At 37.6% G+C, this 15,342-nt stretch overlaps 2 protein-coding genes across 2 annotated transcripts in view; both read left to right on the top strand.

Annotated features, from left to right (window-relative positions):
- Window positions 1-6,612, top strand: part of LOC107569179 (kinetochore protein NDC80 homolog) — a 12,969-nt gene extending 6,357 nt beyond the window's left edge. Inside the window, exons 6-17 of the mRNA XM_016255188.1 lie at window positions 1,475-1,577; window positions 2,297-2,386; window positions 2,510-2,603; window positions 3,406-3,506; window positions 3,794-3,938; window positions 4,011-4,216; window positions 4,878-5,024; window positions 5,110-5,199; window positions 5,479-5,571; window positions 5,726-5,856; window positions 5,937-6,039; window positions 6,331-6,612. Coding sequence (XP_016110674.1) covers window positions 1,475-1,577; window positions 2,297-2,386; window positions 2,510-2,603; window positions 3,406-3,506; window positions 3,794-3,938; window positions 4,011-4,216; window positions 4,878-5,024; window positions 5,110-5,199; window positions 5,479-5,571; window positions 5,726-5,856; window positions 5,937-6,039; window positions 6,331-6,456 — 1,429 coding nt within the window. The 3' untranslated portion in view covers window positions 6,457-6,612. The remainder of the gene's footprint in view (window positions 1-1,474; window positions 1,578-2,296; window positions 2,387-2,509; window positions 2,604-3,405; window positions 3,507-3,793; window positions 3,939-4,010; window positions 4,217-4,877; window positions 5,025-5,109; window positions 5,200-5,478; window positions 5,572-5,725; window positions 5,857-5,936; window positions 6,040-6,330) is intronic.
- Window positions 6,613-9,342: 2,730 nt separating this feature from the next.
- On the top strand, window positions 9,343-12,851 carry LOC107569180 (uncharacterized protein C16orf52 homolog). The gene is made up of 3 exons (XM_016255189.1): window positions 9,343-10,028; window positions 12,081-12,293; window positions 12,387-12,851. The coding sequence occupies exons 1-3, from the start codon at window positions 9,917-9,919 to the stop codon at window positions 12,569-12,571; spliced, it is 510 nt and encodes a 169-aa protein (XP_016110675.1). The 5' UTR covers window positions 9,343-9,916; the 3' UTR covers window positions 12,572-12,851.
- The last annotated feature ends 2,491 nt before the right edge of the window (window positions 12,852-15,342 follow it).

Here is a 15,342-nt window from a genome sequence, read left to right as displayed (position 1 = left end):
GAGAAAATGTCCCCTTGTGCGGGCCGAATTACCTTTTGTTAAACCCTAGTTTGCTCACAATTACATTAATATTAACCATACAAACTACAATATAATAAAATAAAATAAAATCTAGGACAACTTTTTTTTAAAGATGATGCTTGGTTATTTTAGGGGTGTGCAATATTGACACAAAATGTCTTTTTTTTTTTGATAGTGATAATTACCATATTTTGCGGAGTGTGTTTTTGAGATAGCACCTTGGTTGGTTTAAGCCCGTCATGGATAAATAAATTACACTAAAGCCGCCAGTAGGTGGCAGCAAGTCTCCGTCTTAATGATCCATTGACTCATTCATTCAAAACGGCTGATTCGTTTAGAAACTAAGCTAGTGATTGTCTTTATGAATGGGCCACTGAATCATTGACTCAAATAATTTGTTCAAAAACACAGATTAATTCAGTAACAAAATACACAGTGCTGCCTCGGAGACACACAATTGGTCTTACTTCGGCTTTGTTAACTTTTTCTTGCCAAAACAGAGATAAACAGACAGCATTGTGACTAATAACACACTTAATACTAGCGTCTTGTTTGTTGAGCTGTTATATAAAATCTATTCATTTGCGATCGCGCTGACATTTGGGAAAGCAACACTCTTGATATAGTTAGGCATTACTTAACTATCACAACATAAATATTAAAAACTACATTTCTTACAGGGCATTTTATTTTTGCCCCCATATATTGAATTATATTGTAAACTGATAGCCTTCATCCGGCACTGAAAAACTCACATGATGTGCTTGTTTGTTTTATTGCAAAGTTACAAAATGTCAGCTCGCTCATCATTAAAACAACAGTTAGGATATTAGTACACAATAAATATCGCACACTCCTCGCTCATTTACTTTCTCCATGCGAAGCTGTCCAGTGCGTCACAGTGTCGTTTAATATTGCACACATTTACCACAGCCACGAGTTGTGATTAAACATAGGCTACCTGTCGGCATTGAGATTACTTTCTTTCCATTTCTCCTTAAATAGCCTGTCCGCCCTTCCAGGTCAAATTTCTTCTTTTGGACATGTTTAAAATCACCAAAAAATTTCCCCACAAGCATCAGTTACAACGCAGCTATCATCATATTTTCCTCGTGCTGCTCGAGATTCTGGCGCCGCTTTAAAACGCGTATGTTAGGTGTCCCGAATCCCGAGGCGTAATATCAACGTAAATAAATTATCCATTTTTGCCACTTTAAATTCAAAGTAAAATATTGTAGCGAATACACTTTATTTAATTTTCAAAATTATGTTTTATTTATTATTTTATAATATTGTTTAAATCATCCTGCGGGCCGGATTGGGCCATATGTTTGACACCCCTGCATTAATACATGCTTTTCGAATCAATTAAAATTTAGTTGTCAAACACGTTTTGATTAACCATCCTGTAATCTGTCTTAGTCACTAAGATATGGTTATGGTTTCGTTTCAGATACCCGTTTGCGCTCTCAAAAAGCTCCATGTACTCCATTGGTGCTCCTCACACCTGGCCTCAGGCTCTTGGAGCTCTTATCTGGCTCATCGACGCAGTCAAGGTGACTTCTCCAGACCTTTAACAGGGTTATGTGATCTATAATCTGTATATAAAACTGTTATGAAATAAGGGAAACCTATTAATTAATTATGGCCAGTCAGTGTCACTTTCACTATTGCTCATACTTTGGGTTAAGGGTTCGTTCAGATCCTTATCTCACAGTCTACACGGGGGCGGAACCGTTTGAGGCTCTCTACACTGGATGTCAAAGCAAATGTTCATAAATGTACACTAATTCAAAAGTATGGGGTTGAGATTTTTGGTTTTCAAAATTCACTTGTGCTCACCAATGCTGCATTTATTTGATTGGAAATATAGTAAAAAAAAAAAAAATTATACTGTGAAATACCGTTACAATTTAAAATGACTTTTTCTGTTTTAATATATTTAATATGTAATGATTGTTTGAAGAATAGAAAGTTCAAATGAGCAGCATTTATTTGAAATACAAATATTTTGAAACATTACAAATGTCTTTTAATCAATTTAATGAGTCCTTGCTGAATAAAAGTATTTTTAATGAAAGTGTATGTCAGAAATCAAACAGGCTTCCATTTACTGTCAGCTACTCATCCAGTGTAGACAGCATTGATTGATTAAAATAGGTTCTAATTGCTTTGGGCATGGAGTGGGCTCTTTTGTCTTGGGGAAGTAAGCAACCAGTTACATGCAATAGGAAACATTGTAGCATTGCCTGACATGTAGATTTGGTCTCTGCAGCTCTTCGGTGGTCTGAGAGAGCAGAGCCTGCTCTTCTCTGACTTCTCAGATGAACCGTGTGATATAGAAGATGGGGCCGAGTACAACAAGGTATCTAATGAGACCAAGTCAGCGTTGACCGTTTCAGCAGTCATTTTGTATATTTTACTCCTCTGAATTGTAGATATCACACATTTGCCAAATTTGTGTATATGTGCTGTGTTAACTCTGTAGCTGTTGATGGAGTACTGCTCTGACACCTACAACAAGTTCATGCAGGGAGCAGATACATTTGATGATGAGGATGCCGACTATGTTAATAAACTAAGTAAGTCATGTTGCAGTGCGATGGTCAAAAGTGTAAACTGGGCTTATTTGGATGGGGGACCTTTTTTTTACCTTTTGAACAACTTAAATTAAAGGGATAGTTCACTCAAAATGAAAACTCTGTCATCAATCACTCGCCCTCAAGTTGTTCCAAACCTGTATCTTGAGTTTCTTTCTTCTGCTGAACACAAAGATATTTTTAAGAATGTGGGTAACCAAACAGTTGCTAGTAGCCATTGACTTCTATAGTATTTGTTTCCCTGATACTATGGAAGTCGGTGGGAACCAGCAGCTGTTTGGTTACCAATATTCTTCAAAATGTCATCTCAGCAGCAGAAGAAAGAAACTAATGCATGCCTGGAACAACTTGAGGGTGAGGAATTGATGGCAGAATTTTTGGGTGGACTTTCCTTTAACACCTGTTACGTGCCAAATTTTAGTTTAAATTTAAACCATTAAAGTATTTTCTAACTGCGTGTTATATAAACTCTCTGCAAACTTGTGTTAATTTTGCTCCACTTTTGAGTGCATCACCCACCCACGTCTCAAAATCCAATCAACAACCGATGCGATAAGTCATCGCCCTGTATTTTTTATTTTTTGATAATCGGTTACTCCCAGATGTATGTCACTTTGCTTTTCTACAGCATTCCGTGTGGTATAAAGTATAAACCTTGCATTTAGCCACTAAAACCAAAAATATGTCTTATGTTTTTAATAACCCCGATCTTACAAAATATATATTTTTTATAACTAATGCAAAATACAGTTTCATGGTTAATACATTTTCTGAATTCCCTCAGGGAAGCTGTACAATGTGGATGAGGCGCTGTTACAGTCCCTGCAGGAGAAACATGCAATGCTGATGGAGCATGTGGAGAGACTTGAAAGAGAAAGCCAAACTGTGAGTCTGTACATGCGTTTCCTTGTCATTTCTAATGAGGATTACTACTTACCAGAATCTACTAATTTTAAAATAATAGTCAAGTCAGTCAACCCTATGAATTACACCCTCTGGGCTTCTCTCAAACACCTTCATGAAATGCCAAAAATTTATATGATCCCAGATATAACAAAGAAAAAAATTATGTATTGTGAGTACTAGGGTAGATGTGACATAGGACATTTAAGATCTTACATATACAAAGAAAGGAGTTTACACTAATATGGGGCCTATGTGTATGTTGACAGGATCGTTTAGCAGGGAAGAGGACAGAGAAGCTCAGATTGCAGGCTGATCTGCAGAAGCTGCAGAACTATCGTTGTACTCTAGAGGCTCATAAAACTGGACTGGAGAATAAAGCTGCTGTACTAGCTGAGGAGCTCGAGGCTGCTGGTGAGAGAGATTACCAGATGCAAATGCCTTGACGTTGAGTTCAATTGCTTAATTTCCCTGTTCTTTGTGCAGATATGCAACTGGAGGGTCTGAAGCAGGAGAGGACGAGGCTGCAGCACATCCTGGAGAATCAGAAGTTCACTCCAGCTGATATTGAGCGTATTAACAGAGAGAAGAATGAACTGCAGCAGACCGTTCACAGCCTAAACCAGAGTCTAGAGGAGGCGGAGCAGCTGGTGTGGAACGAGGAGGTCAACCTGTCCAAAGCCAAAGAGAAGGTCAGGGGTTTACAGATGTCCCAGCCAGTTGATCTGAAATCGCATACCGTTTGATTAGTTTTCATAATTTGTATAAGTACTGCCTTAGTGACCATTGAAAAAAAAAAGTTCTATATAGTACGAATATGTGTAGTACGATTGAAAACCGGACGTAGTACCATATTGTCATGTGACCTATGATGTAATTTACATCTCATTCAATCTCCTCTCTGTGGCCTCTTTGGAAAATCTGAGATTTGTTGTTAATATAACATAATGAGAAATTTACAAGCAATTTTTAAAAAGGCTGGTAATTTTTTTTGATCGAACAAATTCGGTAAAAGAACTTCAGTGCAGCATAAGGGTTAAACGAAGAAGATACAATGCATCTGACATGTAAAGTGACCAACCACAGTTTGTTTTTACTTGCCGTGTACATAAATCTGAAAAAGATGATGGATAAACCAGCAGAAACTATAACACAAGAAATGAGTGGCTCAAGAAAGCAAAGTAGAACTAGATCTTAAAGTATCAAATAGAATGAATGTCTTTCAAAGATTTGATGACAATTGCTTGGTTTCTATTAATAATTCTAAGGTTCAAAAAATCAGTTGGATCCATCTAGCTGTTAACATGCTGTCTAACACATGTAAACAATATAATTTTTCTCATTTTGTTGCAGGCGGAGATGATGGTTGCGGAGTATAATAAACTGGGCCGTAAGCTGAAGCTCATCCCGCAGTCAGCAGAGAACGCCTGCGGTCATGACTTTGAGATCAGAGCAGATTACAGCGCCACAACCATCACGCAGTACAAGACACAGATACAGGTACCGTCGCTACAGCTGTCCATCAAAGAGGCTTCATTTTTGTAACGATTAAGGACTTTAATTATTCTTTTCTTAACTCTGTTAGAACCCTCTGAAGAACATGATGGTAGATGTGGAGGATGAATACAGCAGACTCACCAATGTGAAGTTGAGTTTGGAAGAGACTGTTGAACAGGTGCGAGACTTCCATTCGACCTCTTGTAATTTATCTTTTAAGCATTAATGGTATTAAATTTGTGGATGGAACAGGAATCACACTCTTGCTTGAGCGCTGCAAGTCAAATGCAGCACAATTTCATGTTCTACAGTCCCACAGTTTCAGAGCAGCTCACAATGAATTCCACTCATTTATGCCAAAGGATTATGAATTATAACAGTGTTTAATTTATGGTGTTCACATTGTAAGATGTTGTAAATAGTTGTAGTGCATATCACCATTCCAACTGTTTATTAGGTGAAGTCCAACATCTTTGATAAGCAGAATGACTTCAAGCATCTAAAGGAACAGATTCGCAGAGTCGACCAACAGCTTGAGCATGACATGCAGGTAACAATGCATTAGCATTTCTGATGTTAAACCTGCTAAAAATATCAGCCTGTATGTTCACTGAATTCATGGGCTTTTTTATTGATTTTCAGAAGTGACACATTTGAAATGGTCACTCAGCACATGTGATTTGAATTAGTTATGCTGTGTGTAGGAAATGGCACAAGAGGAGGAGAAGTGGGCAGCTGAGGTGGACTCTGTTGAAGCTCACAAGAAGCGTTTGGAAAAGAACGTGATGCAGGGATTCGAGGAATCCGAGGAGGAACTCAAAGCTGCCCAACAACAGTGAGCATCTGAGCATTCACTTCATTCTTAATGTGCCACCTGTTCATCTTCTTTTACATGTATCTGAACTTCTCCATCAGGTATCACGTGGTCGTGCAGGAGACTAATGAGGAGAACCGCATGGTGTCCAAGAATCTGACTGATGTCCTCAATTCTGCAGCAAACCACCTGTGTGCAGTTGAAGTATGTGATGCTTTTGCTCGCAATTACCAGAAACATCTTGACTTTTTATATGTGCTACATGAGCTGGAAGATTTCGAACACCGAGATCTATCAACACTGCCTGCAACTTTTATTAATTATTAATTATCTTGCTGCACTTTCTGATTTAAAGCAGATAGAATGCGACTTGTAGCCGAAATAACGAATACAAATTATTCTTTACATAACCTCCCATTGTTTATTGTCTGAAATTTTCACTGTTATACTGGTGTAGAATTTACCTGTAAACAAAAGCATCTCTTTCTTTTTTAGAAACAATGCAATGAGCAGCTAAAAAGGTTTGGTAAGCTGAAGGAAGTCATTCGTGAAGATGAGGCTGACATGAAACAGCTAACGGATCTAGTGGATGACTTCATAAAGAAAGTGAACAACATTTAACACCTGATAGCTTGAATTTGTAAACCGTTAGACTTCAGTAAACCCTTTTACTGATGTTGTCAGATTCTGGTCATGAAATAATATCGGAGAAGACATTGTCTTTGGAGACAGAATCATACTTTGTGTATTTATCCTGTATTTTCTTGTTTGTTTAATAAAAATGTTTTGGCAAATTGTAAATCAAAATGTGGTGTTTATTGTAACAGTCTGCTTATCTTACATAGATTATTATGGTATCAGACTATTAAAATGGCGTTAGTTTTACTTCCTCTTTGTGAAATAAAAATATATATTTGCTATAAGTTAATGATTAAACACAAGGACACTTGCTATATACCAAACCAAAAGCAGATATTATTGTCCTTGTGAAATTATGCATTTGTGAAAAGGCACATGTACATTCTCTAGAATCTATTTGTGTAACATAAATTTGCCCTCACAGTTAGTTGGATACCATATGCCACATTGCAGTGCATTTAGCTCATCTTTGCTGTCCATGTGGACCAGAGATCCATTCTTGCCTTATTAGTTCTCAGAGTTGATCACAACTTGTGGGCTTCTGCTTGTCCACTCGCCTTTTGAGGACTGACCACAGGTTCTCTATGGGATTGAGATCCGGGGAGTTGCCTGGCCACAGTTCCAAAATTTCACTGTAATGATCTTCGAGCCACTTCTTTATAACTCTTGCTTTGTGACATGGTGCTCCATCATGCTGGAAAATGCACGGATCATCACCAAATTGCTCATGGATCGTTGGAAGAAGTCACTCTTGCAGGACGTTTTTATTAAGAGACAGAATTAATATGTTCTCATACTCCTTGTCAGTCAGATGTGACCAGTGTAAATTTTAATCAATTAAATAACTATATTTTAGTTCAGTTATATTTAATATTTTGAGGAGATTTTTGGTACTTAATATGTGCAATAACTATGATCCTTTAATGACCATTTAAAATATAATATTTTCTAATATGCTTAGTATTTCTATTACAATTAGTGTAGTATTTAGGGTTAAAATATAAGTTTTTAAATGCAAGTGCAAAGAGGCAAATTAAAGGCATTGATGGCCAGAAAAATAATATTCATATGTAATGCCATGGTTTAACCACTAGATGCCCGTATGGGCTGTGTAATGTAGCCTATAGCTCTAGTCCAGGTTTATTTTTCGGGTTTGCATCCTAAAGTATATTTAGACATTATCAAACACTCGATGTTTAGAAGTTTCGATTTTTTCAATGTCAAATTTAAAAAGGTTAATTACTCACATCCCAGTGTTATTTTATATTCACGTAAGCCTACATCATAAGTGAATATTAAAAAAGGCAAGCAAATACAAAATTTAACAATACATTTTAAAAAAAATAATGTTTATAAACACAAGGCAACCAACTGCATTCAGCGAAACTCTTTATTCTATTCCTTGAATGGGCAGTCTTCATTGAAACTCATTCGATCTCCTACAGGGAGAAAAATATTGCAGAAAGACTAAAAACTTAAAAATATGACAACTAGCATTTGGTTATGGTCGCTATTAAGATGTTTCTCACGTTATCTAACTGCAAGTATAGTATAACTGTCTATTATCTAACGATTATATTACATTAAATATAACGCGAACTAATGAACTAATGAGTTAAAATGTCAAAAAAAAAAATGTCTTCAATTTACCAGCGAGTCGGTGTCCTTGAGAAGAACTGAAATGAATGCTGGAACTATTGGCTGCTCCATGACACGCTTTACTTCCGCATTCCTCAGTTCCTATGGAAGCCTATGGGAGTGTCGCAACTCTGGTATTCAACGGCTCTGGCTTAAAGGGGTCATATGATGCGATTTCAATTTTTCCTTTCTCTTTGGAGTGTTACAATCTCTTGGTGCATAGAGAAGATCTGTAAAGTTGCAAAGACTAAAGTCTCAAATCCAAAGAGATATTCTTTATAAAAGTTAAACCACGCCTACCTAAAACGGCTCGTTCTAACACGCCCCCACATGTCTACATCACTATGTGGGAAGATTTGCATAACGCCGCCAAAAATGTTCACGCAAAGAAAGAAGGCGTAACTTTTATTCTCGGTGAAAGCGAAACTACTTTGTTTGGCCTTCCAAAAGAGGACACGACTAGAAATCAGTGGTTAAGTTGTATTTACAACACTGTTCCAGAAAACCTCAACCCAAATATTCAGATGTGTGCAGTGCATTTTATTGACGACCTTTCCTGATCCTGGAAGAGTAGTCTACAATGCCGGCTGTTCTAACTCACAGACTGTAAGTACGTTTTTTATATATAAAGAATTTGCCACTGATGATTCAAACGCGAGTTTTGAGCAGTGTAGAGTAGAGCTTGTTGTTTGTCATTTCTCCGATCACAAATGCAGACGTGGTTTTATGTTTACGCGATGCAATGCAACGCGTAAAAAGACAGTATAAGTCATTATAATCCGTAATTATGTCCCCACTGGATGCAACAAATGCCTCGTTTGTAATGGGTTTTAATGTTTTTGTCTCGTCGCTCCGGGACAAGGCATCACAGTATGGCAAGGGGCGTAACATTTCCGTCACACGCTTGAGGTATTCAGCCAATCACAACGCACTGGATAGCTGGCCAATCACAGCACACCTCGCTTTTCAGACCGATGAGCTTTGTAAAAATCAACTGTTTCAGAAAGGCGGGGCATAGAGGAGAAACAATAATATACAGTATGTGGAAAATAATGTGTATTTTGAACCTTAAACCGCATAAACACATTTCATTACACCAAATACACCAAATAATGTTCTTTTTAGCAACATCATATGACCCCTTTAAGCTATGTTGAAGAAACTGTTTTGTTCAGTGACGTTTCCAGTGAGAGCACAGAACTGTCAAAGGCAGGTTGGTGACGTCACATGCTGCGTCATGTTCTCTCCGTTATTCCTCACAAAGGGAAAACATCTCGCGAGCAGGGTTGTGTTTTGAAAGGTTCGCGTACGCTGTTTTACGGTATATTAGTTCAAATTGAAACGCGGAAGAACGCAGGACAAGAAGGACAACTGTAGTTATCGATACAGCCCGACATTTGCTAGAATATCCGATACTGATGCGATAACAGACTCGTGCGCTGTGGAATCGTTTTCCTCTTTCAATGATATCCATAAATCAAGAGGGAAGATCCAACACGGATGTAACACATAGGAGTAACGTTACTTGGGATTTTCCTCACAGCCGTGCTCGAGTATGGGCTCGCCTTTCAGGCTGTTGTTAGTGGAGTTCGCGAGGGGTAATGTTTCATAATGGCATGAATGTCATACTGCTGGTGTTTGCATCATAATCCCTCAGCTGACATTCAGATGGTGTCTTCTAGAACTGCATGAAGAGCATCTCCATGAGGTTCCCTCTGAAAAGAGGGAGTGAAAGTTGCATCCATCTCATACAATCCCAAACATCTAATAGCCCTAAACTCATATGTAGTTCACAGACTGAGGTATGAAAATGGATAAACTCACCATTATTTCAGGATGTCTCTTTCTCGCGGCAGATATCTTCGCTATTGCAAGTATTGTAAATCCAGACTGGATCAATACAGGCGGTCAAGAGGGTAAGAAACTTCATGTTCAGTCAAATACCATGGTAACTCTTTTAGGTAGAGCACACGTGTATCTGCATCTGTCATGTTTTTAGAGCTATCAAGCATAAAATCCAAAAAGTCCATTACAAAACAATTGATATGACTGTAATGTATTTATCTATGCATTAAACAAGCATTTCCTGCTGCAGTTGGACACATTGTACTCAAAAAAGATAGGAGAGTATTATTTTCCTTTCTCTACACAACCATTTATGGGTAGAATATATGAAAGCATCTGGCATTAGCTGATAAAAGCCAGTGATTAAATGTTTTGCATTAGTGAGATGCGCAGAAGAGCGCTTTTAAGCAAAATGTGTTGTTGATTACTCAGTGTGTTTGTTGCTGTATTAATGAAGTCTGTTGGGAATTGCCTTCCACAGAGATGAGATCTACCAGCAGTTAATTAGTTGGAAAATTGTTCTGTTATGTAAAAGTGGGAATAATATTAATAGAATGTTGTTGCTGCAAATGATCTTACAATGGATCCTCATATTTTCCACTCAACGTTAATGCTCAAATTGAAAAAATCCTTTAAATTATTTTGACTTATATGGGCCCCAGCAGGCTCTGCATATGTTAGTTTTGTTAAAGGGGTCATATGATGCGATTTCAATTTTTCCTTTCTCTTTGGAGTGTTACAAGCTCTTGGTGCATAAAGAAGATCTGTAAAGTTGCAAAGACTAAAGTCTCAAATCCATAGAGACTTTCTTTATAAAAGTTAAGCGTCAACCACGCCTACCTAAAACGGCTCGTTCTAACACGCCCCCACATATCTACGTCACGATGTGGGAAGATTAGATTTGCATAACGCCACCCAAATGTTCACGCAAACAAAGAAGGCATAACTTTAATTCTCGCTGTAGTATCGTTGTTGCCACCGCCGCCATGTCGTGAAGGCGCTGTGTTTTGTTGTGAAAGCGAAACTACTTTGTTTGGTCTTTCCAAATGAGGACGATATCCGCTTCGTCATGCCTAGAGCTGATCCGTGCCATGGTCGCTGAGGAAATGCATCAACTTCGCGCTGTGGATCGCCAGATCAGCTTTCACCGTGGACGAAGCGGCGTCCAGCCCGGGGTCGTCACATGTGGTTGCCGCAAGCCCACCCACCTCCACTCACTCTAGCCATTGTATGTGAAAACATTGTATGATTTTTCAGAAAGATTTTCTGATGTCTTGATTCACAAAACTTTCAAAGAGAGCATGATTTGTGATATATTTGAATCCTTTGTTGGTGTATTTGTGCAAGAGGATTGTGTAGCACTAAAGCACGCTTCTTCCTTAACATAAATTACGCAATTTAGTGTGGAATCCTGAATATTATAGGAGGAGACTCTTTATTTTTAAAAAACTCTTAGTTCTTCATGTTTTTATCCATGTTCCATGAAGGAATTCACATTAATCGTAATACTTGTTTTTTGTTTTTTTTTGTATTTTACTGTTAGTGGTGGTGTAGCATGGGAGTTAAAAAAATGGTTGTAGAATGACAACTGCAAGGATTGATATCATCATCATCATGCGCTTTTGTAAAGTGCTTAAAGGGATAGTTCATCCAAAACTTTCAAATTCTGTCAGCATTTTGTCACCTTTTCTTCATTCCTGTATGCATTTCTTCTTCTTCTGCTGCACACACAAAAACGGATGTTTTGAAGAATGTTGGTAACCAAACAGTTTCATTCCTATTGACTTCAATTGTATTTTTTTGTCCATACAATGGAAGTCAATGAAAACCTAAAGTTCAGTTACCAACATTTTTCAAATGTTGTGTTCCACAGAAAAAAAAGAGCGTCACACTGGTTTGGAAAGGACGGAGGTTGAGTAAATGATGGCAGAATTTTTATTTTGAGGAGAACAATCCCTTTAAAGGAACATGGCATTCAAAAATAAAAAAAATCTGTCATTATTTACTCATCCTATATCATACCTTTATGCTGTTTTATCATCTTCTAGCCCTATGTGGTGCTAAATGAAGACTTGTTTTTACAGTTGATAGTCATGGCACATTATCCTGTGTTTTGCATGTAGGAGCTCTGACTGTTGGTCTAGTCAAGCAATGTCAGACCATCCATGGTCGAACCAGGGTATGTATCTCCCCAAGCCTTCCTCCAGAATGGATCACTACCCTGTTCTTCATCATCTTAGGCATCATCTCACTCACTATCACATGTGGTCTGCTTGTGATCTCACACTGGAGGCGAGAGGCTGCAAAATATGCCCGCTGGATCGCCTTCATGGGAAGTATGTTACCTAAAGAAAATTTGATATGCATAAATAATTCACATCTGTTTAGTGGTTTAAATAACTTTGTGTTATTTTTATTTTTTTTTGTAGTGGTCCTCTTTTGCATGGCCGCTCTCATATTTCCAGTTGGATTTTACATCAATCAAGTCGGAGGACAACCTTACAAATTACCCAATAGTACGGTTGTTGGGTCCTCATATGTACTGTTTGTTTTATCAATATTTTTTACAATAGTTGGACTTCTTTTTGCAGGTAAAGTCTGTCTGCCCGGCTGACAAATCCTCTGGTTTTAAATTTTTTTTTATGCTACATATTTGACTTTTTCAATGCCAGTGTGGTTTAAATGATGACACAAAAAAAAATCACTTCAAAGGGCCACAAGAGGGCCTTTTTTGCAGTGATGTTGTGGTCAATAAAAGATTTATGTATGCAATAATGTACAGTCAGACAGTCATTAACACTAAATAAATCATCCTTGCATTGCCCTGAGGGGGGGGGGGGATTTAGCAGTAATGACTGGCGGACTGTACAATATCCCGCTTATGACATGTCTACTCACCAAATAAATATATGAATATATAACACTGATTTGTGTTTAAATTATTTTACCTGTACTGTATATTATCTTAAAGAAATAGTTCACTTAAAAATGAAAATTTGCTGAAAATGTACTCTCTCTCATCCGATATGTAGATGAGTTTGTTTCATCCTCGGAACACTTGCTCACCAGTGGATCCTCTGCAGTGAATGGGTGCTGCCTGAATGAGAGTCCAAACAGCTGATAAAAACATCACAATAATCCACAAGTAATCCACACCATTCCAATCCATCAATTAATGTCTAAAAGCAGCGTGTTTGTAAGAAACAAATCCATCCTTAATTTCCTTCAGACTAAAATACAGGTTCTTTATCCATAATATTGACTTCTCCAGTTTTACTATTGTAGGGGAATTACAGTTACACCCATTGATCTATATATAATGATATATTACAGATCAGAGGTTAAACCCCATAGAGAGACCAATATGCTCAATGAAGACCAGGGGCCTCATGTATAAAACTTTACGTAGATTTCATCCTAAAAGTGTACGTACGCACAAAAGCTAGATTTGGCATATGAACAAAAGTTTTCAGATTTATAAAACCGTGCGTACGCCAGAACCTACGCAAAAATTATTTTATAAATCCCAGTCAGCGGAAGATTGTGCGTACATGCGTCTCCCCCTCAAAATCACCATATATGGAGCTTACAACTCTTAGTTTTACTATGCATAACCTCATCTGCATATTATTTCCATGCATATTCCCATCCACGTGACACCATGTTTAACACCGTCAAAGGTACACGACGTTAGGAAAATATGACATGCGGACTAAAAATTTATATTTGTACGGTACATTACTTTGCTAAAAATCATTCACTGTCCTTGTCTTGTTTTCGAATAAATATATCAAAATGAATGTAAAAACAAAAATCTTTTTAGAATAGAGTGGATCTCTTTCTTTTCCACTGGCCAAAGCAGTATATAATTGTTTTAAACCAATCAAATGTTTTAGGATATTTAACAAATGTTTAGGATATTTAAATAGGCTATAGTAGAATCAGAAATACGGTGTGTGTAAATAAGTGTAAATAATTGTCTGCCGCTTTGTCACTGAGAAAATATTATAAAAAAGAAATGTGCAAATCAGATTCTATCCTTCAATCACAATGCTATTTTCATAATGTTCTGAAGATCGCAGAAGTAGTCTGCCTTCACACGAAATAAACACCTTCGTGCAGCTATGGCAAGCCGTTTTAGCTTAAAGGGGTCATATGATGCGATTTAAATTTTTCCCTTTCTCTTTGGAGTGTTACAAGCTCTTGGTGCATAAAGAAGATCTGTAAAGTTGCAAAGACTAAAGTCTCAAATCCAAAGAGATATTCTCTATAAAATATAAGAGTCAGCCAAGCCTACCTAAATCGGCTCGTTCTAACACGCCCCCACATGTCTACATCACTATGTGGGAAGATTTGCATAACGCCGTCCAAATGTTCACGCAAAGAAAGAAGGCGTAACTTTTATTCTTGCTGTAGTATTGTTGCTGCCGCCGCCGCCGCCATGCTGTGAAGGCACTGTGTGATTCGTTGAGTATTTACAACACTGTTCCAGAACACTTCAACCCAAATATTCAGATGTGTGCAGCACATTTTATGGAGGACTGTTTCCTGATCCTGGGAGAGTAGACTACAATGCCGGCTGTTCTGACTCAAAGACTGTAAGTTTGTTTTTTATATTTAAAGAGTTTTTATATTTTACATATTTAAAACAAGTTTTTTGAGCAGTGTAGAGTAGGGCTTGTTGTTTGTCATTTCTCCGATCACAAATGCAGACATAGTTTTATGTTTACGCGGCGCGTGTTTCCGACAGTATAAGTCATTATAATCCATAATTATGTCCCCACTGGATGCAACAAATGCCTAGTTTATAATGGGTTTTCATGTTTTTGAATTATCGCTCTGGCCTGACAGGGCATCACAGTATGGTAAGGGGCGTAACATTTCCGTCACACGCTTGAGGTATTCGGCCAAACACAATGCACTGGATAGCTGGCCAATCAGAGCACACCTCGCTTTTTTAGATTGATGAGCTTGTAAAAATCGACAGGTTTCAGAAAGGCGGGGCATAGAGGAGAAACAATAATGTACAGTATGTGGAAAATAATGTGTTTTTTGAACCTTAAACCGCATAAACATATTTCATCACACCAAATACACAAAATAATGTTCTTTTTAGCAGCATCATATGACCCCTTTAAAATATTCCAAGCGTTACTCGTCGTAATTGCATTTTTACTAGTAACAATTCAATTTGAGAGCTCTACAATTAAATTCTTTCTAGTAACAATGCCAATTAGAGAGCTCTCTAAATCTATTTTTAACTAGTTATAAATACAATAAGAGAGCTCTCTAATTTAATTAGAGAGCTCTACAATTGCATTCTTACTAGTAAGAACTAATTTAGAGAGCTCTAATTCACTTCTTACTAGTAACAATTATGATTAT

This window comes from Sinocyclocheilus grahami, unplaced genomic scaffold (genome assembly GCF_001515645.1).
Source record: "Sinocyclocheilus grahami isolate Dianchi unplaced genomic scaffold, SAMN03320097.WGS_v1.1 scaffold1321.1, whole genome shotgun sequence".
NCBI lineage: Eukaryota > Metazoa > Chordata > Actinopteri > Cypriniformes > Cyprinidae > Sinocyclocheilus > Sinocyclocheilus grahami.
This window is presented reverse-complemented; position numbering and strand designations above follow the sequence as displayed.